The 13,181-nt window shown below is 34.4% G+C and overlaps 1 protein-coding gene across 1 annotated transcript in view; it reads right to left on the bottom strand.

The window, feature by feature from the left end:
• Positions 1-1,135: 1,135 nt before the first annotated feature.
• The window catches only part of LOC147075252 (photoreceptor-specific nuclear receptor-like), a 160,203-nt gene continuing 148,157 nt past the window's right edge, over positions 1,136-13,181 (bottom strand). Inside the window, exons 6-9 of the mRNA XM_085942908.1 lie at positions 9,718-10,016; positions 5,634-5,845; positions 3,568-3,799; positions 1,136-1,407 (exon numbers count right to left, since the gene is read on the bottom strand). Of these exons, the coding sequence (XP_085799034.1) occupies positions 1,169-1,407; positions 3,568-3,799; positions 5,634-5,845; positions 9,718-10,016 (982 nt within the window). The 3' untranslated portion in view covers positions 1,136-1,168. The remainder of the gene's footprint in view (positions 1,408-3,567; positions 3,800-5,633; positions 5,846-9,717; positions 10,017-13,181) is intronic.

Here is a 13,181-nt window from a genome sequence, read left to right as displayed (position 1 = left end):
AATCATCATATATTAGATGGTTTTTTTTTATTACAAATAATTAAGCTCTATTTACAGGCCTGGTTGCTGATGACTAATTGTCATCAATATATTAGTAAGTCCAGTATAGACCAACATATTATTATATACAATATATTTACAAATATTTGGATAAAACCATTAATTCTTGTTTTTTATACAATGCCCATGATGTTATTGTATTTCATCGCCGATCTAAAAATGTGCAGTAACAGACATGCAAATATGGGGTGTATCACTGGAACTCATTGCGTGGTATCGCGGAATGTTATATTTAATTCAAGCAGACTGTCCAAACTACATTTAATTTGATTGTAGTGTTTACGAGCATTGACACAAATTTCGAATAAACGTTTATGCATGTACATTTTGTGTATTCGCAAAATTTTACAAACAATAATAATTATTATAGTTTGTTCGCCGGAATGTGTTTCTAGGTCCATACCATCACATTTATTCTATACACAATGCTGTTATCGGCGGCTTGCGGCGGCTATCGATGGTAATTATGTATCATATTATGTATGTATTGAAGTATAATAATTGCTACAATAAGTTAGACGTCTAAACTGTCCTGGGTATCTTCTCCTAGGGCATTCCCGGCCTAAAACTGAACTAGATGCTTCACATCGCCAACGCAGGGCCACGTGATACGCTCGATTAAGACCGAGTGTGGTGCGTGGCGGGTTTTGGTTTGGAGGGATTAACTTTAATGTCAAAACTGTCTATTTCGTTCTAAAAGTTAACACAACCAAGAGAGGTGTTGTTAAGACAGCACTTTTTGACAGATCAGACGGTTAACTTATTGTAACAATTAACCGCCTCAATACATAAATATGATAAATTATCATTGATAGCCGTCGATAGCAGCCTTGTGTATAGAATAGGTACGCATGTATGCCTATAAAATGTAATATTAAACCACAATAATTAGGAAGTAATTATTTAGTAGGTAAGTAAGAATTAATAACAGTCGCATTTCTAAACAACTTGTCTTTTAGTTCGTAATGTAGTTTACACATTTATTATATAATATCACACCAATTTATTGAATATATATATATATATATATTCTGAGTGTTCATTCTTTCATAGTTTTTTCACAATTTACCTTATTATAATATTTATAGTTGTCTGCTTTTAAATAGTTTTAATTTTTATACATATCACACAAAACTTTCTCCATGGGAGTGGCTCCAATTGTCCTGGCAAAGAACAGTCTTTCGAGACGTTGAGGGGGAACAGCCCTTAGGAGTGGAAGTAAGAGAAGTAGCCTTCCAAATCTCGCTGGACGAGCTGGTGCCAAGGCGCGCGCGTGCTGGAGTAACATTACTTGAGCCTGGTCCTGCAGATGCTCTATCTGGAGTGGTTCTTTTAACCCTCGCGTTTCTGTAAATCAATTAATTTTATATTTATGAATGTTTTTATATTTGTATACAAATCGTTATACAATTTATTATACACGATGATGGTAAATTTATTAATGACGTATTTATACTAATTATGAACAGTAAGTATTGCATTATTATGTTTTATTCAATATACAAGATTTAAAAATACATAAGTATACAATTATTGAATAAAAAATTATATTTTTTTAAGTTAGCCTATATCATATACCTACCTGCTGTCGGTTCTCTGAGAGGACAATAGTTGGGCAAAAAATATAGGCGATAGGCATATTATTATGATGCATGGCAATTAATTGGACAAGTATCAACTATTGACATGGAGTGTAAGAAAGCTGAATATAGATAGGCCGGGGTACTGAATTGCGAGTTACGATGATAGTGCTAGTTATTGAATTGATTATTTTCGAATGCAAAACGGTAACCTTTCCGCAGTACGTGAGGATTTTTGATTGTATATGTCGTTAAAATCAATAATAAAAAAATATTTCAATATGAATCGGTCATCATTTACCATTTTGCACGCGAAGCATGAGCGATAATTAGTACCATGGCCCCCACATTCTGAAGCGGGCTCCCAGGTTAGGATATTTGACGCGCCCTCTACCTATCGTTAAAGATAAAGGCAGTGTGACGCTCTACAGTAGCGTTTTCTAAATGGTGTACGCGGTAAAATTAATGTGTACCTATATTTAGCGTTTTTTATATATTTGAATTATGGAGTTGTCGAGAATCGATACACATTTAAAAATTGTATCGTACAACCACATAATTTTAAAAAACACTAATATTGAAGATAAATAGCGCAGCAGAAGACTTTTTTTTACTATTAGAGAGAATTTGTGATTTGTGTTTAAATCACTTACCTATCTGGTCGATTTACCACACCGGGTCCTTCCTGAGCCCGGGCCCCCAGGCTAGAGCCCTGTCAGCCCTCCCTTTGTGGGGGCCATGATTAGTACCTATTATGCAGATCGAAATTTACAATTTCGCGTTACGGCCTGGCTGTACCGGGCCTGTAACGACATTACGGTTGTAAAACTTCGTTGCGAAATGCAAAATAAAGCCACCGTAAAAAAAATAATACCTTGTTATAATTTTATTCTACAAAGATTTTATATAAATTTTGTACATTTTATAGTGAACGAATAAATGGGTTTCATTATATTGTTTCTTTTTCTGTTATACATTTTATTATTAATTACTTACATAACAATATTCAATTTTATTGTAGTACTAGTAATTATGTATACCCTGTAACATCATTTGAATCTAAAAAATCTGGGTATCATTTTATTAGGTTCCGGAGAATTACCTACGGAAAGTTATTTGGTGACAAGAAAAAATGTTCAACACAAACATAGACGGGAATGGGACGACTGGACTCCGGACAATTGGACGCCGCACTGTCGCAGACACGTATACAGAACGTAGAAGAGGTATTTTAATCAGTTTCTATCTACTACTTAGTAGTTTTAATTCATTTTACTCTTAACATAATGTATTCTTTATTGCGGATTGAGAATTACCATGCCTAAGGTTTTATATAAAATAAAACACTCTTTTTTCGTTGGAACTTAAACATATGCACGATTAAATCATTATTTACGTCTGCATATTTACATTCTCACCAACTATTAAATCATAAATCATTTAAATATAAATAATAATATTATATATTTTACGACTACTTAACGACTATTTTGTTTTCGAATTCCATGGCGTCCAGTTGTCCGGTGCCAAATCGTCCTAGACCCAACATAGACCCCTTATCTTATTATCTTAATCGAGCATATCATGAGGCCCTACATTTCGATGTGAAGCATCAGCAGTTTTTTATGCCTAGGAATGTCTCAGGAGCAGATACTTAAGACTGAGATTGCCACGCACTTAAGTGTGCTTTGACTGAGTTTACAGAGACTTTCTGACAAAAAGTGCTGATGGAAGAGAGAAGCACGCTAAGCTAACAAAAATAAATTATTCTAATAATTAATAAATATATAGTATGTACAATACAAAAAACAAAGCTAAAACTTCATGTTCGTAATAAGACGCCACAAACTTGGCATTTGTGGTCAGACGGTCCGACGAGCCCAACAGCTGATTGGAACGACTAAAAATGTTAAAGAAAATATCTTACCAGATCTAAACAACACAATCGCCTTCATGCAGGCAAACTCTGCAGGGTCCACCAGCACCGCTTTGTACCTCGCAAGAGTGTCTTGAAGAAGTCTCAAGTCTCTCGCACCAGGACCTCCTGCGGCGCCTTCCTGGCAGCTGAAGAGTGGCGCTCCACCGGCTTCCAGTGGCATGCACCATTGGATGGCGTTTAGCAGGAACAGCTCGGCCCATGCTTCTTCGAGTAATATAACCTGAGTAAGTATAAAGAAAGTCCATCAGTATATTATAATATAATCAGTTATTACTTAACAAGACCATATATAATCAGTTATTACTTAACAAGACCATATATCACAGTATGGTTTGTAATAGATATTATCTATGGAAGATTACTGTTCCAAATCCAGTGGTTTAGCTTCAGTTTCAACAGTGGTTACATGTAAGTTGTACGTATGCAGTTCATCGTGGGACACTTATCCGTGATACTCCACGGTGAAATGTTCAACAAAGAACTCGTCATTTGATTAAATGTTACACGAACTCATGTTTCACGTACTGCGGCGCACGAATAAGTGTCCTGCGGTGAACTGTTTACGTACAAATTTCCGGATACGTTCAACAGTAACTACCAACATTGTAAAGTTATTTAACAGGATAGGAGTGAGGACCTGATCGACGGATCCCCTTCTAGAAGAGAAGAGGTGATATGACAGCGAGTCGCAGTCAAAGCCTCGGTAAATCACAAAAAAAAAAAAAATGAGCATTCAGTATACTTATAATAAATACAATTAAATAATGGGAACGAATATTAATAAGTCCTCTGACTTTGGTAGTGTAACGGTTACGTAACGTGGTTCCCAACCTTTTTACAAAAAGTATTTTGTTTATTACTTATTAAAAAATCTTATAATATATGTAACAGATAGCTATAACTAGGAAATGCAATAGCAAATAAAAATACTAATGCCGAAAAAACAGAAATATCTACCAAAAAGTATATAGGTATTATAATAAAAGTCTGTTAAAAATATTAATATTTTAAAGCACGTGCCATTGCTGGTCTCCAAGGCCGTTGGAAGACAACGGAAGTAAACCAGACATCGCGTAACTCGACAAAAATACAGTGATGTTAAACCTATTATGACAATTAATACATTTTGTTTCCACTCTTTATACCGAATACGTCATTATTATCTGATTTTTAAAACTGGTATTTCGGTATCGAAAAATACTCGGATACCGGTTTTGAAATACTGGTTTTGCAATCTCTAGCTATAACAGATATGATATAACATGGAAATTCTATTATTAATTGGCATAATCATAAACAGTAAATAAATTGTTAACAATAGAACTTCTGAAATTTAAGAAATAAATATTAAGTTATATTATATTGAGTCCTAACAGGTCCGTCCACACAATGAAGTCGGATCGAGTCCACAATAGATTTCTTAGATTTCCTTACTTAAAGACATACGGATTTTTTTCCTTATGACAGAGATAATAAAATAAATTTTCCGACTCGTTTTCTTGTGGGTATGCTATCAATGCAATCACTGTCCACACGAAGCTTTTTTGCTCTTTTAAAGCATTTCTTTTTACTTCTTCGAATTATTCATATATACTGGCAAATATTATTTTTTATGTTCCCACCAATATCACTCGTAACACTAAGGTCTTCATGATACCTCGTCGCAGAACAGATGTGATGTTGTGTATTATGCGATTAACTTATTTGATGGCACCATTAAAGTTGATTTGTTTTTTTTTTATTAATTATGTCATGTTTGTGGACGTGTTAAATAGGTTAAATTTATAATTGTATTTATCATTTTACTCTAATATCTACATATTAAGCATATACTGTCTTTTCTACTTTCTTGTTATACTGGTTGTTATTTTGTAATTAAGTCATTTTTTATAATTTTGTATTATTTATGTATTATGGCGCATTGGCCAATTGCTGTAATGCCGTAATACTCTTTTCTAAATAAATAAATATTATTTGCGGACCAGCGGTTGGGAAACACTGGTGTAAATAATAAACAGTGACAATAAGCCACATTGTAAATTTTATATTCTGACCTGATCTCTGAAAGCCAAACTCGCAAAAGACGGTAAATTCTTCGCCCATTTAACAGCCATGAAAAGAAGTCTGGCCGAAGTTTCGTGAGCCGCCTCATGTGTGGCTGGTGCAAGGGCGTGAGCGGAAGCCAGGCCCCCAGGAGCAGTCTCTCGCCAGCTGCCTCCACCGCCACCGTCTTCATTATTTGTCACGTCTACGTCGATACTGTCATCTGAATTAGAATATTATAATGAAATGCATTAATAAACTTGGCAATGTTTTTTGTTAATTATATTGTCACCTACTTCTTATCAGTTCTAGTCAGTAGCGAGGGGTTGAGGTAGGCTGTTAAGATTCGACATAAATAATGCACACTAACCTTTGTCAGTCATACTTTTATTTGTTATCATTGAAATAAGAATACAATTTTAATAAGGTGCCGCCTAGTTTTTAAAATTCAATTAAAGCCTGCTTAACCAAACCATAATAGTTTAGATATGTTATGGGCGATCCGACAAAAATACCGCACATTTTTTCAGTTATACTTATTTGTATTCATTGAACTAAGAATGAATTAAGCCCTGCTTAAACTGGAATAGAAACTCGGCCATTCTTGGTGGTATTAGCTTGTGTGTCTCTGATATTTATCTTAGGAATCGAGGGCATCTGTGGTTTGTTCTCCCAAGCTGCAGAACTAACCTGCCATTAGCGATGTCAATTGGGAGGGAAATAACCATGTTTAATGAAATCGCTTCGGAAATTGATATATTCCACTTACGTGAGGGTGAATTTAGGTGAGCGTTGTTTTATAAATTTTTGAGATAGGGTCTATCAATAGTTCACTCTGTGTGCTTCCATCTACTTTTATTTATCTTATTTTATTACTTATTGTATTATTAACTCACAATGCTCTGTATTTATATGTCATGTTGTGAACGGTTCAAATTTATAATTCGTTATGTTCATTATATGTAAAATAACTAATAGATAAAAAATATCCTTCTATCTATAAAATATCTAAAATTATGTATGGTTTAATTGCATAACTCTATATATTTTATAGATAAAATGAATATTTTTTTACTGTTATCTACTATAGCTTCGATTAGGCAGGGTTTAATTGAATTTTAAAAACTAACAAACTGAAGGCCTCCGACTTCCTGACTAGCTCAGGCACTTGGAAGTGGAGGTTCATTAATGTGGAGGAACAGGCAGGAACCTCATGGACGTGGAGTAACCAAGAAGTCACGGGGCACAAAGTCAATTAAACACCAGATGAAATCTTCAGAACTCGTATTTTATTGTTATTAGAATATGTTTGGGCCTTATGGCATTCCTTCATCAAGGATTATAGTCCAAAAGTATCATTCACATTGGTATCGAAAGTCCCAAAGTTTATAATAATTAAAAGAAACTCGATTTATTGTTATTATCCATACACCACAATTAGTAAGAAACAAGAAAAGTCAAATCAATTAATATTCGAAGTTCACAGTTCGAAGTCTCAATAAACAAGAGTCAACTAATATCCGAAGTCACAAAAATAACCGCATTTATTAGTGATTAATTAAAAATTAATTCGAATATTATTATTTAATTATTTTTTAAATTAACTTGATTATTATTAACTAATTATTTAACGTTAACTTAATTATTTCTAATTAGTTATGCAGACGAGATCGTGAGGGTCCCGGGGATACAAGCCGTCGCAGAAGCGACTCCCGGAACCCACAAGTGACAAAACAGACTGCTTTTGGATTTAATAATCTTGCCTTTTTATCCGTTAGGGGTTATTTCTTACAAATTCACACCGATCACCGATACCGCCATATGCTACACATTTATATAAGGTTGACGGATGTCAGACTATCAACCAAACATATAGCGATATCGATGTACATAATATGATTAATATTAATATTACTTTAATTACATTAATTCCTTAATTATCTTAATTATTTTAACTACTATATATTACTAACGCCAGTCCATACGTCCTACTTTATTATTTCTCTAACCCATTGCATATTACATTAAATTTACCTATTATATTACAATTTACATTACATATTATCTTACATCCAAATCATATTTTATATCTAATTTAATTTAATTACCCTTTACCTAAGCATATTATATTTGATCAAAATTTTAACCCTATTACCTTATTACCTATATGTACATGGTCTGCGACCGACTTATCTCCTCCACAGTTCACCTTGCGGAGTGCTAACACTCGACAAGGCAAACCGTGGGACTTCTACATATGTTATTTTTTGTTCAGCTTTGTCGAGGGTCGTGATTATTCCACCGGTGGCACATTGACTACCAGGGTCAGACCGAGCGGCTGGGAGGCACTACTCCTTATGAGAGCGCCCCCCACAGGGGCAGAAAATTCAGTGTGCGACAAAACACTATTTACACATTTTAGTCTTAGTACAATGAAATAAAATGGTGTAGATATAATATTGATGATTAATAAGATGACGAAGTGCATATTAACTGAAATGTATGCAGTGTAATGGAGTTGGTAACCTAAGGTGACAATATTACAGTAACCTACATACAGACTCCCTACAATCAAAAGTCACCGCACGCCACTGTCACAAAGCTATTTACGCAATATAACTAAAACTTACACTTTTTATTTGAACCAGTGATAATACCATATTATATCGTTGATACAAAATACAATATGGTAGCAAAATCTCAAATTACTCATGCTAAAATCGCGATATAATACCGACCACAGTGGCAAACATTATGGTAATCCCTGTGATATTTCGGTATTTGCGCGGTCTCCCGAGGGAGTAATTAGGGCCCTTTCGAATCCCGGTATCTAATCCCGGGACTCAGGTGCCCTGGGATTAACCCGTCGCTTGCGGAGCTCGGTTTTGGATCTCTCTTATAGTACCAGGATGGAGAATTAACAAGCGCTTGGGGTTATTTTAAACAGGTTGTTGTAATTTCATTCGGTATAGAAAAATTATTTAAAAACAACCTACTTTAAAAAGTGTTAGCTTCATAGTTTTTTTGCTCACTAATTTTCTATTTTTTCCCCTATATAATATGTACATATAATATTTATATCCAAGACGTTGTGTCTTATTAGTATCTTATTCCCTACTACATTTATCGTTTATAAATGTATGGCTATGGCCGTATGTTGTAATTTAACCACTGGGAAATGCTAATAGAAATGGCGTATTTCAAAAAAATACTACCTTATTCTCAGGTTAATAATTATTATAAAAAAATCATTATTCGTAGAATGTTTTATCACATTTTAATGGTCAAAGACATAGCTTATAATCAGTATCTTTAGAATTATCTTCAAATGTGTAAATCGTGCCCATTTTTTGAATAATAAAATACCTAATTCTTGTCAAATTTGGAATCACAAAGATTATAAATATATTTTTTTATCGTAAATATTTCACTATAATAATGTCAATTAATAATGGTTTTATAAATGCGTTTAAAAATTAATAAATATAAAAAATCCTAACACCACCGCACATGGATGTACTGAAATATGACTATATACTAAAACATTAGATCGAGAGGTTTAAAAGAATACTATTTTATGTAATAAAAATACTCTATGTAGTCATCAAATGTTTAAAATAAATATAAAGGATAATAAGGCTTGAAAATTATATGAATAGATTATCTACAATGTTTAGGGAATGCCCAGGCTTATGCTCTGAAAATACCATACAATCTCCATTTTGACATACGTGGGGCATGTGGGCCCTTTTGAGCTACTAATGGTGATTATTTTAAATCAAAGAAGGTATTACTTTAATTACTAACCGACGTCATGGATCACTCCAAGATTTTTTTTTGTAACTTACTTGAATCCTGGGTCTGGCAAGTACACATATTGTTTTTCAATATGTGTGTGGGTCAGGGTATGGACCTAATAGGTTGAGCAAGTGGCTGACATCCATTTCTCGTAAAAACAAAATCTGTTAATACAAACCTCTACTCTGTGGAGGCCCATATGATCCTATTAGGATCGGATATGGTCGAAGAATTTTTTTATTGAACGAATAATTTACAAGATTTAAGAATGTAACATTCTAATTATTGAATGCTTACCATCATCACCGGTGTCCGCCTTACTCGGCGATCTACTCCGACTGCTCCTTCTGCTGGACAGCGGACTGGCAGAGTCAGCGACTTGCTGATGTAATCCGCCAATCTGCTGCGGGTGGTGATGATTGTGCAACTGTTGACCGGGTGTGAGTAGAGAGGGTGATCCTGCCACCGGTGCTTGCGGCTGGGCCGAACGGCTGTGCTGGTGCTGGTGAACGTGCGAGTGAGACAGGTCTGACGCAGCCGAGTTGAGGAGTGGGGCGTAACGCTCCGGCGACAGAAGGGCCAAGGATACTGGAGGACTGTATACAAATAAAAATACAGCAATTAGGCACCATTCTATAAGGTAACGAGAAATCGTTTCGATTAATACTTTCCAAGAAATTACCGTGTCAATAATATGTTGAACTTTTGCAGAAATAACCAGTAATATCAGCCACTTTTGGCTACAACGTCATGCACCTTACAAATATGGAACAAGCTGTGAAGCGTGTGACGTAAGCGCTCATATTTCCACAGACAGCATGTATGACTGGACATCGATATTCACCCATCTACTACCTGTCATGTATAGTCACTTCCACTGTAGACCTTCGCACTTTGAACACCTGGCTCTCAGTCATAACCATTGCTAGTATACGTGTAGCTGCGACATGTTACACTCACAAGTAGTTATCGTGTGGGCTTGAAATATATTGGAATTAGGAAGGTGGAGGAACTGTTCCAAATTGCGCGGGACAGAGACGTATTTGAACTTGTCCTGATGACGTGTGTCTCGCCGCGATACGTCGCGAGTGCACGAGGACGGTTCAATGAGGTCACATAATGTTCGCGAGTCAAATCGCGCTATCTGGACAAGGTCTTTGCCATAATAATCGCCACAACGTTAGGGGGACTTGAAATGCCACGTAAGGATTAAAAGCCTGGAGAGTTCACCTGTCCTTACTATGGATTTGAATCTCTCGGCTGGGTGAAATAATCTGGACGTGTGCTATAAGGTAGGTGAGTTAAAAACACAAATTATCTTGGCAAAGCCTCAGAAACATACATATTAGAAAAACCCTAGAAAAAATATCGGCGTAGCTACCGACCCCCAAGTAGGTATTAATCATGCAGATATTGCTTTACAACTAAATTACATATTATCTTATAGTGTTTTAAAATAGTGTCAAATAACGACAATCACCTTCTATAAATACTACTTACCTATTATTAAATTGATTCGTGGTTATCGTCAGAATCACTTTAAATTTAATATAACGTTCTTGTATATCGTCGCCCCAAAAACAAAGGGGCACTTGTGCATAAATTGAGTTTTGAGAAAAACGCATTTTATGTGTTTTTGGAGTGAAAAAAAATCGTGGAGAGGTTATTACTTAATATTTTGAAATGAAATTTGGAAAACATGTGACCTAATTACTCAAAATTGAAATGCAATTTTTTTTTATAATTTGTCAATTTTTGATTTTTAAGAGGTTTTAATTCACAAGCAAATTTTTTTCTATATGCATTTATGAATAGCTTTGTCTTCATCTTTTCATTTGCGAGCGTCCACTTTACGCTTATTGTGATCTTCCAAAATATTTATTTGGGCCTCTTTATCCGCTGCCAACATGTTATTAAATTTTTCACAAATTTCACAAGTGCCCTTTTTCTGCAACGAATTCTTTTTTTTTGTTCAAAGGCCATTACTCACTTTTAAATAATTACACTTGTTACCTTTTTCCTATATTATTTTTGTAAACATTGCACATAGTTCCTAAAATCGTGTACATGTTACCTTTTTCATGTACATTAAATGAAGATCGGTTTACAAATACACAAATAACCTTTATTTTCTTTGCTCAATTGTGAATTCATGGATTTCGCTTCACAAATGCCGTTTTGCCCATAATGTAGAGAAAAAAAATACGAAGAAAACTGCATTCATAACTCAAAACCGTCAAAATTGCACATGTGCCCTTTTGCTTTTGGGGCGACGATATTATACTAACTCGTTAAGAAATTAATATTCAAAGTATTTGAGACTTTCATTCAGGAAACTCAGAAATAATGGGAACTGAAATACCTAACGGGTAAGGAGTAGCAGGTAACCGATCTCGAGTAAGGAAGAATACGTAATACGTCGAATACTGGCAACTACTCTCGGTTTCTGCAATGACGCTCATTTAATATTGGTGTATTACATACATTATTGCACGCCCATATAGCGTGTTTCGTTTTCGTAGGACACTCATACGTCATTCAAAACCCTGCATCAAAATGTAGCGTACCTATTGAATATAGCTTATCGGAATTCTATGTATATATTCTGTTCTGTGCTTTTACTGCTGTTTGTTGTCATAATCTATATTATCTGCGTTGTCATTGCGTGTCTTTCATTGACTTTTCGTACTCGTTGTAGAATTGTAAAAGTTTTATTAAATATTATTCACAGGAAAATTATCTGGACTAAACAAAACACAAAACTCCATGTAGGAACTTGAGCTTTTTCCAAATACGAATATTTACCTAGTTACCAGAAACATTTTCGGAAAAGCTCTCAACGGAATAATAATTACCTACTTCGAATAGGTGTTGCATGTATTGATCTATAAAGCTTCCTTTGACAATTCTAAACTTCCGCATGACTACCTTATTATACAATAGCAAAGGTGCTTTATCTTCCATATGACTTATCAAACTAGTACATATAACCTTCCCTATCATTATCCGCACTGAAATTGTTCGCTTTGTATGAATGTCGTAAGCTTAAATTAAACGAAGGTTTTATTTATTGAACATACACAATTTGGAATAAAAAATATTATCATAAAAATAATATGTAATAATAAAAAAATCACATTTCATACCTAACGTTTAAGTTTATAAGTTCTTTGACTTTAAATAAAATATACCTCTCTCTTTAATAATTTAGATATAGGTATACGTTCCTACCTATTCATTAATTAAAACACTTCAAAATATAAACGTTCAAAAAATGTTTCAAATTGTAAGTTTTGTATTTTTCCGCTAGGTGCTTCGGGTATGCGACAGTCGCATCTACTTACATGATTTTGTAACATACGGACAACTTACTTCATGGTAAAATACTCCATGAATAACGCGTAATTGAATGTTATACGGCCATCTCACGGTGAACTGCATACGTATAATTTAGATGTAACCATCCAAATCTTTAGGTTTCGGCAGGATTATTTCAAGCAATATTTCGTTACCATAGAAACGAAATTTACAATGCTAATAATTTAATAACAACCGTTAAAAATACTTTGAGCATGTATAGTTTTTTTCTGTGCGCATTGTATTCTATACTCTTCCGACATTGGAGAAAAACGGAGAATAATACTATAAGTATTCCATAAATTCTCATATCATTCATCATTTTATCGATGTACCTATAGTTTATAATAGCCAAACTATCACAAGTATAATGTTTGTTGATTAGAATTAATAATAATATACCT

The sequence above is a fragment of the Rhyacophila brunnea genome, unplaced genomic scaffold, assembly GCF_057557595.1.
Source record: "Rhyacophila brunnea isolate RB1 unplaced genomic scaffold, BYU_Rbru_1.0 scaffold_15, whole genome shotgun sequence".
Classification (NCBI taxonomy): domain Eukaryota; kingdom Metazoa; phylum Arthropoda; class Insecta; order Trichoptera; family Rhyacophilidae; genus Rhyacophila; species Rhyacophila brunnea.
Note: the sequence above shows the minus strand (reverse complement) of the source record. Positions and strands in the feature narration are given on the sequence as shown.